Source organism: Rhinoderma darwinii, chromosome 3 (genome assembly GCF_050947455.1).
Source record: "Rhinoderma darwinii isolate aRhiDar2 chromosome 3, aRhiDar2.hap1, whole genome shotgun sequence".
NCBI classification, from domain to species: domain Eukaryota; kingdom Metazoa; phylum Chordata; class Amphibia; order Anura; family Rhinodermatidae; genus Rhinoderma; species Rhinoderma darwinii.
In genome coordinates, this window is record NC_134689.1 from 205,604,968 (window position 1) to 205,625,130 (window position 20,163).

General features: G+C 41.6%; 1 protein-coding gene across 3 annotated transcripts in view; it reads right to left on the reverse strand.

The window, feature by feature from the left end:
• Window positions 1–20,163, reverse strand: part of PRKAR2B (protein kinase cAMP-dependent type II regulatory subunit beta) — a 135,902-nt gene that overhangs the window by 36,402 nt on the left and 79,337 nt on the right. For all 3 annotated transcript variants that reach the window (XM_075857278.1, XM_075857281.1, XM_075857279.1), the window contains exons 5-6: window positions 16,128–16,234; window positions 14,665–14,818 (exon numbers count right to left, since the gene is read on the reverse strand). In XM_075857278.1, coding sequence (XP_075713393.1) covers window positions 14,665–14,818; window positions 16,128–16,234 — 261 coding nt within the window. The remainder of the gene's footprint in view (window positions 1–14,664; window positions 14,819–16,127; window positions 16,235–20,163) is intronic.

Here is a 20,163-nt window from a genome sequence, read left to right on the forward strand (position 1 = left end):
AAATTCCATTAAGGGATAACTTTATTTTATACTTATAATGTATTAGTATACTCCTGTATGTTAATAAATCATACTGTGTCACTATGACACAAGCTGCTGTTAGGGCAGCACATAGCGTGCCTAAACAGCAGGCAAACTGAACAGACAGCCATGGGGACCTTTGTAGGTCCCCAGGACTGAGTGCAGAGGGATTCCCCGTTCTTCAATCACGTCACCGGGTTTCCAGTGACGTGATCAAAGAGGGGAGTTCCCTTTCATCTTGCCACTGTCACGGACCGCGGCGACCAACAGCTGGGGTCCGAATGTTTTCTAACCCCAGCTGTATTCAGCAGGCTTCTCGAAGATTAGGAGCGGTTAGTTACAGCTCCTGCTTAGAGGATGAGTGCTCACAGGAGCACTCATCAGACTCTTCTACCGCGACGCCGAAAGACGTCGCTGTAGACTAAGCACATGCACCGCCTGCCGTCAATAGACGGTGGGCTGTTGTTAAGGTCTTAAAAAAAAAAGTATATTCCAAAGATGTACATAGGCTTTAAGGCAAAAAACAGAAACGGAACCTAACCAGATGAAATATGTAAAGGACAGCTTTATAGGAATACTATCCTGAACCAAATTCTGGTCTGGCTTTAAGCCTAATGAACACGACCGTGGTTTTTTGTCTGTATGCTATACGCAATTCATTTATATGGCCCCATGCACATGACGTTCATGGGTCCGTGTGGGGGCCGCAAAAACTCAGGACATGTCATTTTACTGTCAGTATTTGTGGATCATGTGACCTACTCAGGGGGTTGGGAGAAATTGGTGACATCCAGCCTTTTTTTTTTTTTTGCAGATCTGTGAATACTGATGACACACGGATGCACTATGGAAGTTTTATTTGCGGACAAAAGGCAAATACAGACATCTTGGTTTTGCGGACCGCAAAATCGCCACGGTAGTGTGTAATTAGGCTTAAGGGTGCAGTGACACGTGGCAGATTTTATTATTCTGAATGAGGTTATTGCTGCACATGAATTTCTCCAACTTGCATTCAGATGAATGTAACTGATTTTCGGTCGCAGAATTATTATTTTTGTTGAGGCAATTTCATGGTCAGTGGCGTTTTTTTTTCCAAAAGCAGCATGCTCTGGGTATGGCATTTTTTTTCAGGCGTTTTTCTCTTAGGCTTCCCTGTAGGAATTCAATGTGTCACCACATTCGGAGATCCATAACTTTTTTTTATTTTCCTGTAGATTGAGCAGTGTGTGAGCTTATTATTTGAGGGGTGAGATGTAATTTTTTTTGAATTTTATAGAATAGTTCGGACATTTACAGACATGGCGATACAAATTATGTTCATTTTTCTTACTAATGGGAAAACGTTTTTCTTTTTTAAACTTTTAATATACAGTGCATTCAGAAAGTCTTTAGACCCTTTCACTTTTTTCACATTTTGTTATGTTAAGGCCTTGTGCTAAAATAAAAAAAATCAAGTTCCCCCCCCCCATCATTCTGCACTCAATACCCCATGATGACAAAGTGAAAACAGAATTTTAGAAATGTTTGCAAATTTATTAAAAATTGAAACCTCAAATTTCGCATGGACATAAGTATTCAGAACCTTTGCATATCAATATGTGAGACTAGACATGGACCGCACATCCACTTGTAATACATTGATCTATAGCTGCTTGGCAAAAATTTATAAACATGAACGAGGTTCTTTGTTAACATTTTGATCAAATTGTATAAGTCCACTTGCCACTTCCAGACGACCTCTCAAAAAGTGGGTCCCTACTCTACTGGTTACAGCACAGCATGGCGGTCACTGCCACTGCAGCACCACTCCTGCAGAGGTAGCAACACAGAGGCCCAAAAGAACCCATGCTGTCAGGCCAGACCAAGCCTCCTTGGCTTTGAGCCACATCCCCCCCCCCCCACAAGTGCAGCACCACAGCGACAGACACAACCACACAGTACCACAACATGTGAACAGGTTGAACAAGCTCACCTTTCCATGCGCTCCTAGTGGCCAACTGAGAGCACAGGCAAGAGCAAAAACACTTATGAGGTCATTCTCTAATTAAAATCACCTGGGCCAGATAGGTGGAGTGCTGGTACCAAGTAAAACAAAAAACAACTGAGGGTGATACACTGTATAATAATAACAACAGTATTCAGACCCTTTGCTATGACACTTGAAATGTAGCTTTGGGGGGGGGGGGGGTCTCCCATTTCTCTAGATCATCTTTGAATTGTTTCTGCACATTGATTGGAGTCCACCTGTGGTAAATTCCTTTGTTTGGACATAGACACACCCCTGTCTATATAATGTCTCACTGCTGACAATGCATATCAGAGCAAAAACCAAGCCATGAGGAGGAAAGAACTGCTTGTAGAGCTACAGACAAGATTGTGTGGAGGCACAGATTCGGAGAAGGGTATAAAAAAAGTTTCTGCTGCACTGAAAGTTCCCAAGAGCGCAGTAGGCTCCATAATTCATAAATGGAAGTAGTTTGGAACAACCAGGACTCTTTCTAGAGCTGGCCGCTCCAGCAAACTAAGTAATCGGGGGAGAAGTGCCTTGGTAAGAGAGATGACCAAGAACGCAATGGTCACTTTGACTAAGCTCCAAAGATCCTGTGTGCAGAAGGGAGAACTTCCAGAAGGTCAATCATTACTGCAGAACTCCACCAATCTGGGCTTTATGGCAGAGTGGCCAGAAGGAAGCCTCTCCTCAGTAAAAGACACATCAAAGCCCGCCTAGGAAAAAGTACCTAAATGACTGACTATAAGAAACAAGATTCTATGGTCTGATAAAACAAGATTGAACATTTTGGCCTCAATTCTAAGCATCATGTCTGGGGAAAAGCAGGCACTGCTCATCACCTGCCCAATACCATTCCTACAGTGAAGCATGGCGGTTGCAGCATCATGGCTGTGGGACTGTTTTTCAGTGGGTGGGTCAGAGTTGAGGGAAAGATGAATGGAGCAAAGTACAAAGATATTCTTAATGAAAACCTAATCCAGAGTCCTCTGGACCTAAGACTTGTCTGAAGGTTCGCCTTCCAACAAGACAATGACCCTAAGCACACAGTCAAGACAACACAGGAGTGGCTTAGGGACAACGCTGTGAATGTACTTGAGTGGCCCAGCCAGAGCCCTGACTTGAATCGAACATGTCTGGAGAGATCTGCGACGGTCCCCATCCAACCTGACAGAGCTCTGTGTGTAATGAATCTATATAATATGAGTTTCACTCTTTGAATGGAATTAATGAAATAAATTAACTTTTTGATGATATTCTAATTCATTGAGGACTGGTATACGCTACCAGTCAAAAGTTCTAGAACACCTAATTTTTTCCCAGTTATTTTTTACATTAGTACAGCAAACATGAAATGGTTAAAAGGTTCAAAAGTAAGTACAAAACATAAAAATATTACATTTTAACCTTAAATGCAACAATAGTCCTAATTTTCTGATTTTAACCAAAGGGCTTTTTTTCAGGGAAGACATCAAGGACAACTGCTCGGCAGCACAGAACGCAAATTATGGTTTGAAATTGGATGCAAACTATTCCTACAAGTGTCTCAACTTTTGGAGATAATTTTCAACCCTCTGATTCTATATAACCAGTGTTGGAACAGACTGCATTACAACATCCTGTAGGGCAGGATTTGGACAGTTTGGCTCTTCGGGACAGAGCACATTGATATCATAATGGTAAGAAAAAGTCAATTAACAAAAGAAGACAGACAGACTATTCTAACCCTTAGATGTGTAGGTCTGTCCTACAGTGAAATTGACAAGAAAGCCAAGATGGCAGTCAGTACAGTTTCCTATACCATCAAAAGGCACTTGGAGACTGGTGGAAACACGGACAGGAAGAGGTCTGGCAGACCAAAGGCCACTACAAAATCAGATGACAAGTTTTTGAAAGTCAACAGTTTGCATGATCGGAGTCTCACAGCACAAAATATTAAAGCCCAGCTTAATGCAGCAAAAAAATAAACACGTTTCCATTTCAATTGTGAAGAGTAGACTTCTATCTGCAGGCTTGACAGGACGAGTATCGGTAAGAAAGCCACGGCTTAGATTGCAAAATAAATTTTAAAAAACTTGCCTGGGCCAAGCAGCACATCCAGTGGACTACTGAAGAGTGTAAGAAGGTCTTATGGACTAATGAATTAATATTTGACATCTTTGGTACTTCACGCAGGGTTTTTGTACATCGTCGAATACGTAAAAGGATGCTTCCTTACTGTGTGACTCCAACTGTCAAACATGGAGGAGGAAGCGTGATGGTCTGGGGCTTTTTTGCTGGATCCAGAGTTGGCAACTTGCACAGGGTTACTGGCACACTAGACAAAAAGGGCTACCACAGCATTTTGATGCACCATACAATACTCTCTGGTGTACACCTACTTGGACAGGGATTCATATTACAGCAAGCCAATGATCCAAAACCTACTTCTAGGTTATGTCAGAACTACCTAAGAAGACTAGAAGATGTCGCTAGGCTTCAAAGAATGGAATGGCCTGCAAAGTCTCCAGAATTAAACCCCATTGAGCTGGTTTGGGATGAACTGGACAGAAGGGTGAATGCAAAGAAACCTACAAGTGCAGCACAATTGTGGGGAACTTCTGCAACAATGTTGTAAAGGAATTTCTGAACAATATCTGAATGCAATTGTAGAATGAATGCCTCGATTGTGTAAAGCTGTTATATCAGCTAGAGGTGGCTACTTTGAAGAGTCAAAAATCGAGATTTAAAGAAGCACTCCATTTTGGTGTAGATGTGACTTTTTGATCACTTTTTATCGCATTTTTTTAAGGCAGGATTCACAGAAAAGATACATTTTTGCATTGTTTTTTATTTTATTTTTTACGTCGTTCACCTTGCGGGTTAAATAATGTAATAACTTTATAGATGGGGTTGTTACGGACGAAGTGATACCAAATATGTGTATGTTTTTTACTTGTTTTTTTTATAATAAAGCAATTTGCAAGGGGAAAAAGTGGGTTTTTCATTTACTTTTTTTTTTTAAATTAACTTTATTACACTTTTTTAAAACTTTTTTACTAGTCCCATTAGGACACTTCACTATGCGATCATCCGATCGCATTTATATTCCAAATTTTTATTGGTTTTAATACAAACAAGTACAAACACAGTCGGAGAAAATGTGTCCCCATAATAAAAAGAACATGACAAATAAGGGCAGAACCCAAACAGGAGGGTGAACATCACAACCTATAAGAAGCGCAAAATACGACAGCAGTCTGAGTAAGCATAAAGGAAAGGAGCAATTGTATAAAAAAAAGGAAAACAAAAATACAATTCAGATTCCCAGACATCCTAAAATGCAGTGGGAATAGCATGTAAGCGCAATCACAGGAAGCAATGACGACTCGAAATAGACACAATAAGGGAAGGAAAAGATAGAATGGGAAACAAACAAGAGCAAAGTAGAGACAAGGAGTTCATGGTGAACCTGGACTCCAGTTCCGGATTATCATAGGTAGATGAAGAGAAGCAGCCATGCGCCTGTCAGAGACGTGGTTGGAGCAAGCAAATCCCCACGCACCTGTATGTAGTCTCACCCGTTTAACCAATCAGATGCGGCGCTCAATAGCGAGCGCCACATCTGAGTGGTTTTGGAGAGAGGGAAGGAGCTCCCTCTCATCCCACCGACACCGGGCGATAAGATCGCCGAGTGTCTTTGTCTCTGATGGCAGCCGGGGGCCTAATAAAGGCCCCCAGGTCTGCCTGTAGTGAATACCTGCTAGGTCATGCCAGAGGCATGGCCTAGCAGATGCCTGTCCGTTTTAAACGGACAGGCAGTAATACACTGCAATACAAAAGTATTGCAGTGTATTATAAAAGCGATCGGATGATCGCATCTTAAAGTCCCCTAGTGGGACCAGTAAAAAAAAAGTTGAATAAAGTTAATAAAAAAAAAAATTTGAAAAAAAAATAAAAACCCACCTTTTTCCCCTTACAAAATACTTTACTATTAAAAAACCAAAATAAAGCAAAAAAGTTACACATATTTGGAATCACCGCATCCGTAACGACCCCGACTATAAAGCTATTACATTATTTAACCCGCACAGTGAACGTCATAAAAAAACAATGGAAAAATTGCTGTTTTCTGTGAGTCCTGCCCTAAAAAATGTAATAAAAAGTGATCAAAAAGTCGCTTCTACTCCAAAATGGTACCAATAAAAAGGACGTCATCCTGCAAAAAAAAAGCCCTCAAACAACTGCATCGGCAGAACAATAAAAAAAGTTATGGCTCTTCGAATATAGAGACACAAAAACAAATAATTTTGAAAAAAAAAAAGTAGTAAAACATACAAAATCTATACAAATTTGGTATCGTTGCAATCGTAACAACCCGCTCAATAAAGTTAGTGTTATTTATACCACACGGTAAACGGCATAGATTTAGGACGCAAAAAAGAGTGGCAAAATTTCTGGTTTTTTATATTTATATTATTTTTATTCCCCCCCAAAAAAAGATAATAAAAGTTAATCAATAAATAATATGTACCCCAAAATGGTACTATTAAAAAATACAGCTTGTCCCGCAAAAAACAAGACCTTATACAGCTATGTCGACACAAAAATAAAAAAGTTATAGCTCTTGGAATGCGACGATGGAAAAACTTAAAAAATACCTTGGTCATTAAGGTTTAAAATAGGCTGGTCATTAAGGGGTTAAAGGACCTGCTGTTGCTCCTGTTATGTTTAGAGCTTGAGGTCGGCCAGGACAGTTTCTTGTCTGGTACCATTAAGGCTGGGTTCACACAACCTATTTACGGACGTAATTCGGGCGTTTTAGCCCCGAATTACGTCCGAAAATACGGCTCCAAAGCATCGGCAAACATCTGCCCATTCATTTGAATGGGTTTTACGATGTTCTGTGCCGACGGTCATTTTTTTTACGTGTCTCTGTTAAAAGACAGCGCGTAAAAAAGACGCCCGCGTCAAAGAAGTGCATGGCACTTCTTGAGAGATAATTGGAGCAGTTTTCCATTGACTCCATGGAAAAGCAGCTCCAATTACGTCCGTAATGGACGCTGCGAAAAACGGCTGCACATGCCATTACGTCTGAAATTCCGGAGCTGTTTTCTCCTGAAAACAGCTCCGTAATTTCAGCCGTAACGGAGGCTGCCTTGTGAACATACCCTTATAGCGGACTGTCCCTATTTTCAGTGTACCTTCATGCTTGACCTGTGATATCCTGACCTTAAATTCCGGCCAGGTCTTGTCCTGACCATGTTTTGTTCTTTGGTACTTAATTTGACCCGTCGGTGGCAATCTTTTTTTTTTTACTTTGCCCATGTCTCACAATTATGAGTTGTGAATTGCCTGCTATTACTGACTTTGTCTGTCTTGAACTACGGGTAGATACTGCCAAAAACCACCGTTGCGGAAAATCCGCAGTATTTACGCTACATGTGAACTCGGCCTTACGCAGCATATCCATCCTGTGTGTTCCTACCATAAAGGAGTTCTGCTTAACGTAAACACATGTACTTAATTACATCACGTCAATGCAGACTTTCACAGATACAATCGGATCGTTTTTCAAAGTGTCTCAGGTGTAAAACGAAAGTAAGAACAAGATTCTATTGTGCATAGCTGCACCACTACCGCACACAAGGAACACAGTAAGGGTAAGTCCAAACAGAGTGACTGTGACCCGGCTGCGATGCGGCCAACAACCGCGCCAGAAACATGTTCGGTGCGGCTGTCAAATACCTTGTTAATGGCCGTGCGTTATTGCAGGTAAAACGGCCCTTTACTTGCAAAATCGGGCGGCCCTTAAAGGGAACCTGTCACCAGCAATTCACCTATTAAACCGACTATACCTCGTGGTAGTGGGTGAAAAATCATTTCTATATAACCTATAATTATCTTCTTAGTCGGCTCTGTAGCTTTAGTATTTAGCTTTTTAGTGTTCCCAAAACGTATGCTAATGAGCAGAAAAGAGTCAGATCTTCGTTTTGAAAAGAGTCAAATCTTCATTCCTCAAGTCTTTCCGAGTTTACCTCACCTTCTTAGGCTGGGTTCACACGTGGCGGAATTTCACTTAAATTCCGCTGCGGACACTCCGCAGCAGAGCCGTTTGTCCATTGACTTCCACTTTAATTTAGCAGTGTTCGTTTAGACGATGCGTAGAAATTCCGCTGCGGAGCATAGGCTGCGGAGCGGAATTTGGTGTCCGCAGCATGCTCTGTCTGTTGCGGAGCAGTGGCGGACTCATGGCGGAATTTCTCCTTTGACTTCAATGGAGATTCTAATTTCCGCAATGAAGTCCGCAGCTGTCATGCACATGTTATGTGTGCTGCGGATGCGTCTTGCTTTTTTAACTTGACATTTCTTCATTCTGGCTGGACCTATGTATTTCTAGGTCTACAGCCAGACTGAGGAAGTCAATGGGGCTCCCGTAATGACGGGAGCGTTGCTAGGAGACGTCTGTAAATAGTCACTGTCCAGGGTGCTGAAAGAGTTAAGCGATCGGCAGTAACTGTTTCTGCACCCGGGACAGTGACTACCGATCCCAATATACAGCAACCTGTAAAAAAATATAAGTTCATACTTACCGAGAACTCCCTGCTTCTGTCTCCAGTCCGGCCTCCCAGGATGACGTTTCAGTCTAAGTGACGGCTGCAGCCAATAACAGGCCAAGCACAGGCTGCAGCGGTCACATGGACTGCCGCGTCATCCAGGGAGGTCGGGCTGGATGCCGAAAGAGGGACGCGTCACCAAGACAACGGCCGGTAAGTATAAAATTCGTTTACTTTCACTAGGGAAAGTGCTGTCCCTTCTCTCTATCCTGCACTGATAGGGAGAAGGGAAGTACTTTTCCCGCAGTCCGTAGCAGCTAGTCCGCATCAATTTTCTGCACATTTTGGGCAGATCCGCAGCCGTAATCCGCAACCCGGATTAGGTGCGGCATTGATGCGGACAGTTGCGGAGGAAATCCGCCACGTGTGGCCATGCCCTTACTTTTGGTTGACAGCTCCTTGCCTTCCCCCAGCACACAACATCCCGCGCTTGTGCATTGATGTCCTCTTCTGGTGTGTGCGCACAAAGGGACACCGGATTATTACGATAAAAGGCGCGAAACGTTTGCAGACCGTTATTTACAGTCGGAGGAGGAGTTTAGGAGAGGGGATAACGGCAATGAACTTTTTATAGCAGCAGCTAGTGAGGGAGAACTAAAGTTCAATAGGTGAAATGCTGGTGACAGGTTCCCTTTAATGAATACTCCCTTTATGATTTAACAGGTAAAGAGCCGTTTTATCTGTAATAACGCGTGACCATTAACAGGGCCACTCCGTTTGAACCTAACAATAAATATTAGGCCCTTTTCAAAGTGCACTAATTTATAAACTATTGGTGATGACTTGCTGAGCATATTGAGGGATGTTGACTAAATCCTTCTTAAATATCGACAATATGGCCAGTATAATAAAAGGTTGAAGACATTCCTTTTTCTTACCAAAAAATAATTGTAAAATTATTTATTTTCTACTGAAATAAGAACAGTCCTTCTATATATTGCTTAACCCCTTCCGTCTTTAGCCACTTTTGACCTTCCTGACAGAGCCTCATTTTTCAAATCTGACATGTTTCACTTTATGTGGTAATAACGTTGAAATGCTTTCACCTATCCGGGCGATTCTGAGATTGTTTTCTCGTGACACATTGGACTTTAAGATAGTGGTAAAATTTGGTCGATACATTCAGTATTTAATTGTGAAAAACACGAAAATATAGTGAAAAATTGCAAAAATTAGCATTTTTCTCAATTTAAATGTATCTGCTTGTAATACAGGCAGTTATATGACACAAAATTGTTGCTAATTAACATCCCCCATATGTCTACTTTAGATTGGCATCGTTTTTTGAACATCCTTTTATTTTTCTATGACCTCACAAGGCTTAGAACTTTAGCAGCAATTTCTCACATTTTCAAGAAAATTTCAAAAGGCTATTTTTACAGGGGCCGGTTCAGTTGTGAAGTGGTTTTGAGGGCCTTATATATTAGAAACCCCCAAAAAGTCACCCCATTTTAAAAACTGCACCCCTCAAAGTATTCAAAACAGCATTTAGAAAATGTCTTAACCCTTTACACATTTCACAGGAATTAAAGCAAAGTAGAGGTGAAATTTACAAATTTCATATTTTTTTGCAGAAATAAATTTTTAATACAATTTTTTTTACAACACAGAAGGTTTTACCAGAGAAATGCAACTCAATATTTGTTGCCCAGTTTCTGCAGTTTTAGGAAATATCCCACATGTGGCCGTAGCGTGCTACTGGACTGAAGCACCGGCCTCAGAAGCAAAGGAACACCTAGTGGATTTTGGGGCCTTATTTTTGTTAGAATATATTTTAGGCACCATGTCAGGTTTGAAGGGCTGTTGCGGTGCCAAAACAGTGAAAATCCCCCAAAAGTGACCCCATCTGGGAAACTACACACCTCAAGGAAATTATCTAGGGGTGTAGTGAGCATTTTGACCGCACAGGTTTTTTACAGAAATTATTGGAAGTAGGCCGTGAAAATTAAAATCAACATTTCTTCAAAGAAAATGTAGGTTTAGCGATTTTTTTTCTCATTTCCACAAGGACTAAAGGAGAAAAAGCATCGCAAAATTTGTAAAGCAATTTCTCCCGAGTAAAACAATCCCCCACATGTGGTAATAAATGGATATTTGGACACACGGCAGGGCTTAGAAGGGAAAGAGCGCCGTTTGGCTTTTGGAGCTCAAATTTAGCAGGAATGGTTTGAGAGGCCATGTCACATTTACAAAGCCCCTGAGGGGACAAAACAGTGGAAACCCCCACAAGTGACCCCATTTCGGAAACTACACCCATTGAGGAAATTATCTAGGGGTATAGTGAGCGTTTTGACCCCACAGGTTTTTTGCATAAATTATTGGAAGTAGGCTGTGAAAATGATAATCTAAATTTTTTCAAAGAAAATGTAGGTTTAGCTATTTTATTCTCATTTCCACAAGGACTGAAGGAGAATAAGCACCGTAAAATTTGTAAAGCAATGTCTCCCGAGTAAAACAATACCCCACATGTGGTAATAAACGGCTGTTTGTACACACGGCAGGGCTTAGAAGGGAAAGAGCGCCATTTGGCTTTTGGAGTTCACATTTAGCAGGAATGGCTTGCAGAGGCCATGTCACATTTACGAAGCCCCTGAGGGGACAAAACAGTGGAAACCCCCCACAAGTGACCCCATTTTGGAGACTACACCCATTGAGGAAATTATCTAGGGGTATAGTGAGCGATTTGACCCCACAGTTTTTTTGCAGAAAATATTGGAAGTAGGCCCTGAAAATAATAATCTAAATTAAAAAAAAAAAAAAATCTAGGTTTAGCTAATTTTTTCTCATTTCCAGAAGGACTGAAGGAGAAAAAGCACCACAAAATTTGTAAAGCAATTTCTCCCGAGTAAAACAATACCCCACATGTGGTAATAAACGGCTGTTTGGACACACGGCAGGGCTTAGAAGGGAAAGAGCACTATTTGGCTTTTTGAGATCACATTTAGCAAGAATGGTTTGCGGAGGCTAGGTCACATTTGCAAAGCCCCTGAGGGGACAAAACAATGAAAACGCCCAAAAAGGGACTCCATTTAGGAAACGACACCTCTTGAGGAATTCATCTAGGGGTGTAGTAAGCATTTTGACCCCACAGATGTTTCATAGAATTTATTAGAATTAAGCAGTGAAAATAAAAACAGTCCTTTTTCTTCAATAAGACGTAGCTTTAGCGAAAATTTTTTCATTTTCTCAACAAATAAAGGAAAAAAATAACCCAAAATTTGTAAAGCAATTTCTCCCGAGTACGGCAATACCCCATATGTGGTCATAAACTGCTGTTTGGGCAAACGGCAGGGCTCAGAAGGAAAGGACCGCCATTTGGAGTGCAGATGTTGCTGGATTGGTTTCTGGGCGCCTGTGGGCCCAAAACAGTGGAAACCCCCCAGAAGTGACCCCATTTTGGAAACGACACCCCTCAATGCATTTACCAAGGGGTGTGGTAAGCATTTTAACCCTGCAGGTGTTTTGTAGAAATTAGTGTTCACTCGATGTTGCAGAGTGAAAATTGGATTTTCTTCCATAGATATGCCAATATGTGGTGCCCGGCTTGTGCCACCATAACAAGACAGCCCTCTAATTATTATGCGGTGTTTCCCGGTTTTAGAAACACCCTACATGTGGCCCTAATCTTTTGCCTGGACGTCCGACAGGGCTCAGGAGTGAGAGAGTACAATGCGGAGTGGAGGCCTAATTTGGCGATTTACAAAGTATTGGTTCACAACTGCAGAGGCTCAGATGTGAAATAATAAAAAGAAACCCCTTAGAAGTGACCCCATTATGGAAACTGCACCCCTCAAGGCATTTATTAAGAGGTGTAGTGAGCATTTTCACCCCACAGGTCTTTTCCATAAATTAATGCACTGCGGATGGTGCATTCAGTGGCAAATATGTCATGCCAAGCTTATGACACTGGAGACACACAACCCAAAAATTGTTAAAAGGGTTCTCCCGGGTATGACGATGCCATATATGTTGAAGGAAACTGCTGTTTGGGCACGCTGTAGGGTTCAGAGCCGAGGGAGCACCATTTGGCTTTTGGAGAGCGGATTTTGCTTGGTACTAAATTTGTTTGAGTATTGCTGGTGTTTTATAATGTGGGGGTACATGTAAGCGGGGCGGAGTATATAAGGGGCATAGTCAGGTGGTATGAAAAAAATAAAATAATCCATAGATGTGTGTTACGCTGTGAAGCAATCCTTTCCGCACAGGCCAGTGTCGCACTGATAAATGGTGTCATTTCTTATGCCCCTTTTGGTCCACACTCTGCACCTTTGTAGTTTGAGGAATTTTGCTGGGAAGTATTGTCCTGGTATAATACGGGCACCGTCGCTTCCAGCGGATATGTTTGGGCCCTCCCTTTCCTGGTTCCCTAATTTTAGGTCCTTGATAAATCGCCTCTTCAAACTGAAGAAATGTTCCCCTCGGGCACAACTGCATATTTTTTTATTTCCTGACTTATTGGAGCCATAACTAATTTTATTTTTCATAGACATAGCGGTATGAGGGCTGGTTTGTTGCGGGACGAGCTGTAGTTATTATTGGTACCATTTTGGGGTACATGTTACTTTTTGATCACCTTTTATCCTATTTTTTGGGATGCCAGGTAAACAAAAAAATGCAATTCTGGCACAGCTTTTTTCGGTTTTTTTATACAGCGTTCACCATGCGTTATAAATTACATGTTAACTTTATTCTGCAGGTCCATACGATTCCGGCGATACCTAATTTATAGAATTTTTTTATGTTTTACAACTTTTTTCACAATAAAATTACTTTTGTAAAAAGAATGTATTTTTTTTCTGTCGCCAAGTTGTGAGAACCATAACGTTTTAATTTTTTTGTCGACGGAGGTGTATGAGGGCTTGTTTTTTGCGGGACGAGCTATAGTTTTTATAGGTACCATTTTTGGATACGTGCGACTTTTTGATCACTTTTTATTCTAATATTTGTAGGGCAAAGTGACTAAAAAACAGAAACTCTGGTAACGTTTTTTACGGTTTTTTTTACGCTGTTCACCGCGTGCAATAAATAATACAATATTTTGATACCTCAGGTCGTTACGGTCGTGGCGATACCAAATACATATGGTTTATTATTATTTTTCAATAATAAAGGACTTGATAAGAGTAAAAGGGGGATTGTGTTTTATTTGATTACTTGAAACTTTTATTGTTTTCAAACTTTTATTTTTTGCACTTTTTTTTACACTTTTCTTCAAGTCCCACTAGGGGACTTGAAGGTCCAACGGTCAGATTTTTTTTTTCTAATACATTGCACTACCTATGTAGTGCAATATATTAGATCTGTCAGTCATTCACTGACAGCAAGCCGAGCAGGCTTCGCCTCCCGGCGGGGCCTAAATCGGCTTCCGTAATGGCAGAGCAGGAGACCATTGTGTCTCCTGTTGCCATAACAGCAGTCGCCAGTCCCGATTGCCTGTCAGGGCTGGCGATCTGCTAGTAACCGCTACGATGCAGCAATCGCTTTAGATTGCTGCATCGAAGGGGTTAATGGCAGGGATCGGAGCTAGCTCCGGTTCCTGCCGTTACAGGTGGATGTCAGCTGTACAGTACAGCTGACTTCCACCGCTGATGACGCCGGATCAGCTCCTGACCCGGCGCCATCTTGCCGGCAGCTACGGATGCCGATCAGGCTCCGCCGCCGGGCGGATCTTGACCGGCTTCGGTGCTAGGCAGACCGGGAGGCCAGTATTAGGCCTCCGGTTGCCATTGCAGCCACCGGAACCCCGGCAATTTCATTGCTGGGGCTCCGATGAGCTGCAAACACCTTAAGTGCAGCGATCGCGTTTGAGCGCTGCACTTAAGGGGTTAATGGCGGGGATCGAAGCTAATTTCGGTCCCCGCCGTTACAGTCGGATGTCAGCTGTAAGATACAGCTGAGATCCGGTGATGATGGCACCGACTCAGTTTCTGAGCCGGTGCCAAACATTTGACGTACATGTACGGCATTTTGCGGGAAGTCAATGCTTTCCATGACGTACATGTACGGCAAATGTCGGGAAGGGGTTAAAGTGATACTCACCAGACACCAAATTTCTCCAACAGATGTGGCAACAATTGTAGCAGCTCTAGGTGTGTTATACATTAATGCCAACTCTCCAAAACTTCCTCGGTTATCATAACAACCAACACATCTTCCTACACCATCCAGCTTTACATAAATGTCATATGTCCCCCTGCAAGTACAGGTAAAAAAAAACAAAACATATTGACACACACGCTGTCAAATACACAGATTAAGCAAATAATATAAATAATAATTTTAGTTTTCTTCTGTCATGTGTGAGATTAAGGGTGAGTTCACACTTGCATTGTATAATTCGTTATTCCGATCCGTTGTTACATTAGAATCACAGCTAAAAACTGATCTATTTAGCGGCCGTTATATTAGTGATCCGTTTTTTGATAAAAGTGCAGAGTACAGGACCTTTTTCTACGTTCAGAAAAATGGATGTCTAACGGATGGGTTATTTTTATCATTGGTGTCAATGTAAAACGGACTCAAACGGATTACAATCCGTTTGAATCCATTAGTTTAACCGTTATTCTAATCTAAAAACGCATTAGAGTAACGTTTTATACAACGCAAGTGTGGACTTAGCCTAAGAAGCAAGAAACTGTAAAAGTACAGTAGTTTTATTAAAAACTGCAGCAAAAAAAGTGATTCCACTTAAACATGAAAATAGAACCTAAGGCCCCATGCACACGACCGTAAAAATCGCCCGTAATTACGGACCCATTCATTTCTATAGCCGACGGACACCTTCCTGTATACTTACTGGAAGGTGTCCATGCCGTAGAAAATAGGACATGTCCTATTTTTTTATTTTATGGACCGTGCTCCCATACTTTATAATGGGAGCACGGCCCGCAAATGCATGGCCGTCCGTTCCCGTAATTACGGGCACGGTCATGTCCATGGTACCTTACACATAAGGATCTGGTTTCTGAAAGACTATGAGAATGCCAAGTACAGACTAGGTAAAAAATGACTATATTACCACAGGTGCAGATAGCGGAGGAGAACGGATGGTAAATCCTTGTAAAGTCCAATAATTGTCATGACAGACCACCATAAAGGCAGAACCACCTGGATTACAACATCTGCTATTTTGGAGCTATTATAGTGTATAAATAAAAGATCTCTAATGCTATTTACCCATTGTGCAATGTCTCAGTATTTCTTCAGAAAAAAAAGATATTCCTTACTCATTTGAACTGAGAATGAGAGAATGTTTTAGAAAATTTGTGGTAAGCTTTAAATAAATGTGCCCCACTGTATAATGTTATAATACTTTTTGTCAAAAATGAAATGTACTCAAACGGTACAGACTTAATTGTATAGAAGAAACAAAATCATACAATGTTACAAAAAAGCACATACAGCTATAGACCCTTCTTTTACTGTGTGCAGATATGTTTGGATTGACAGCAGCTATAGTATTAATTCACAGATCCTTTCCTGAAGTGTTAAAAACTCTGTACCTGTCAATAACATAAAAGTTGTCCCCGTCATCACCTTGATCAATTAAGTGGTCTCCACATTTAACCAACTTCTCGAACATTGCATCTAATACTTGAGACATCTGTTCCTGAAAAAAAATAAACAGATATAAAAAACACATACAATATTAGGCTTATGTTCACATTTCCATTTAGTATGGAAGCCACAACACATTGCTGAACCACCATACTACGGATACCAATGATGCCCGGCAGCCGCATTGACTTCCCTATTAACTTACAACTGTTTTGAGAGGAAAAATATTCAAATCTTCCGAATGGAGCCTCTGACGGCAGAACGAACAGAGTAAGTTCACACAAAGCAGATATGTTGCATAAAGGTACACCAGGTATCCGCTCTGGTGGCCGGAGCAGTTTTTCATCCGGAATGTCCGCTGCGGAAAACAGAAGGGGAAAAAACCAAAACAAAACCCATACTTACCCTCTGACATCCCGCACACCGACCTCCTGGGATGACGTTTCATCCCATGTGACCGCTGTAGCCTGTGATTGGTTGCAGCGGTCACATGGGATGAAATGTCATCCCAGGAGGCCGGCCTGGACGAAGAAGTGCAGAATTGTGGGTAAGTATAAGATTTTTTTATCTGAGTTGCGATTTTTGCGGCGGAATCGCAGAGTCTCCGCCGCAAAAATCGCAACATCTGAAATTTGCTGCAGGTTTTACCTCCCCATTGATTTCAATGGGGAAAACCCGCAAAAAAAGAACAGCGATTACGCAAATACAATTGACATGCTGCGGATTAAAAAACCGCACTGCAGGTCAATTTATGAAAGTTTTTTCCGCTCAGCATTTATGCAGCGTGTGGATGAGATTTGTTTAAATCTCATCCACTCTGCTGCTACTGTATGATGCTGCGGATTTTCTGTAGTATTTACACTACGTGTGAAACCCGGCGTATAACAGTAACAAAAGGTTCAGGCTCATCAGTATGGAACGCACGCACGCACGCACGCACGCACACACTATATATATTGTGACAGACCACGTGGACAGGTTGTGGATGGGGTTTATATTTCCCCAAGATTTCTGTCTTCTACTATCTGAAAACAACCAGGGAATAAATTCAGCAGAGAATGTGGTTCTCGCTCTGCAATAGGTTTTGTCTAAAACCTGGAAAAGGGCCTGGTTGTTGGTGGGGAGAGATGGGTGGGTCCCCGCTCCATCCACACAGTCCTGGTCTTGGGCTGTCTAGCTATTAATTATGGGTCAGGTGTGATAGCCCTTTAAAAAGGCTGCCGTTCAGTCACACTCTCTCTCAGCCTTGGGAGAGGAGCTTGTGAGAGTAAAGCGACTGCATTCATAACAGGTTGCATGGTTTATGGTGCCAGGCATTAGGCCTGCACTGTGTTAGTTAGTGCCGGACAGGCATAGGGTTTTCTTTTTGTTTGTTTTCTTTTTATTAACCTGTAAATAAAACTGGCTGAGGCCAGTAGTACCACATCTTTGCTGTGCGGACTGAAATTTACTGGCGTGTTTGATACTGAGTGCCCGTCTACCCCAGGAGACGACTGTCCTGCTACCTAATCCCCTTACAATATATATATATTATTTATTTATTTAAAAGGCTTTATTTATAGTTTTACAATACAATAAACAGTACAATACATTATAAGTGTCGATTTCAGCAAACAAACATCTGCTTTGACCGACTAGCAAAATAAAACCCCTCTGTCGGAGGAAGATTAGTGTGTCGTTATATGAGGATTACCTCCCATGGGAGGGATATGTTGATATGAACAACTAATCGGGTCAAAGGCAGACACACAACACAGCCATACCTCAAACATCCATACATTCCCCCCCGACTCATCCCAATCCCTGAAAACTACTCCTAGCAAGGTAAGGATGAGACCGCTGTTTCAGGCATATTCAGCCATCTGGACCAGATCTCAAACTTGTAAGGACAGTTCCTATGAATATACAATTTTGGTTAGAGGGGTGCATATTTATTGATATTTAGAAATGCAACCGTAATTTTATTCCTGTATGGCATTTATGAACAGGCCTTCCACCTGCCTATTTTTCCTCTCAAAGTGATTTAACATTTAGGGTATGCTCACACGGCCTATTTTCAGACGGCCAAAAAGTGACTCCATTTAGGAAACTACACCCCTTGAGGAATTCATCTAGGGGTGTAGTGAGCATTTTGACGCCACAGCTGTTTCATAGATTTTATTTGAATTGGGAGGTGAAACTAAAAATTACATTTTTATTCCAATAAGACGTAGGTTTAGCGCCAAATTTTTCATTTTCTCAAAAAATAAAGCAGAAAAAGAACCCCAACATTTGTTAAGCAATTTCTCCAGAGTATGGCAATACCCCATATGTGGTTATAAACTCTCATTTTTGGGCACATGGCAGGGCTCAGAAGGGAAGGAGAGCCATTTGGCTTTCGGAGTACAGATTTTGCTGGATTGGTTTCTGGTCGCTATGTAGCACTTGCAAAACCCCTGTGGGACCAAAACAGTGGAAACCCCCCAAAAGTGACCCCCATTTTGGAAACTACACCCCTCAAGGTATTCACCTAAGACCGGATTTAAACGAGCGTGAGCATTTTGCGCGCGCAAAAAACGCTGCGTTTTGCGCGTGCAAAAGGCACTTAAAGAGGCTCTGTCACCAGAATATCAAATCCCTATCTCCTATTGCATGTGATCGGCGCTGCAATGTAGATAACGGTAACGTTTTTTTTTTTAAAACGATCATTTTTGGCCAAGTTATGGGCGTGTTTACTTGTTTTACTAGCTGGGCGTTGTGAATAGAAGTGTATGATGCTGACATACTTCTATTCACAACGCCCAGCTAGTAAAACAAGTAAACACGCCCAGATGTTACAAACACAATACACGCCCAGTTGGAAATAAGAGAAAACACGCCCAGTTGTCCCTTAGAAAGGCTCATTTGCATAAATATAAAATTGCTCATAACTTGGCCAAAAATGATCGTTTAAAAAAAAAACGTTACTGTTATCTACATTGCAGCGCCGATCACATGCAATAGGAGATAGGGATTTGATAATCTGGTGACAGAGCCTCTTTAACAGCTCCGTGTGTCATCACCATATGATGCGCGGCTGCGTGATTTTCGCGCATACGCGATCATTATGACACTATGTTTGTAAACAGAAAAGCACGTGGTGCTTTTCTGTTTTCAATCATACTTTTGACTGCTGTTGCGCGAATCACGCGCGTCCCACGGAAGTGCTTCCGTGGGGTGCGCGTGATTTTCACGCACCCATTGACTTCAATGGGTGCGTGATGCGCGAGAAATGCAGAAATATAGGACATGTCATGAGTTTTACGGACTGTCTGCACGGCCCCATAGACTAATACAGGTCCGTGCGAGGCTCGTGACAATCCCGCACGTTGCATGGACGTATATCACGTTCGTGTAAATCCACACTAAGGGTGTAGTGAGCATGTTAACCCCGCAGGGCTGTTTTTTTGCTGTAGTTATTATTGGTACCATTTTGGGGTACATGCGACTTTTTGATCACCTTTTATCCTATTTTTTGAGAGGCAAGATGACCAAAAAACAGAAAATTCTGGCACAGATTTTTTTAGGTTTTTCCTTTATACAGCGTTCACCATGCATTATAAATTACATGTTAACGTTATTCTGCGGGTCAGTACGATTCCGGCGATACCTAATTTATAGCACTTTTTTATGTTTTACAACGTTTTGCACAATAAAATTACTTTTGTAAAAAGAATGGATTTTTTTCTGTCGCCATGTTGTGAGAACCATAACTTTTTAATTTTTTTGTCGACGGAGCTGTATGAGGGCTGATTTTTTTGCGAGACGAGCTATAGATTATATAGGTACCATTTTTGGCTACGTGTGACTTTTTGATTACTTTTTATTTCACTATTTGTAGGGCAAAGTGACCAAAAAACAAACTCTGGTATAGTTTTTTACGTTTTTTTTTTTTTACGCTGTTCACCACGTGCAATAAATAATATATTTTTATACCTCAGGTCGTTACGGTCGCAGCAATAC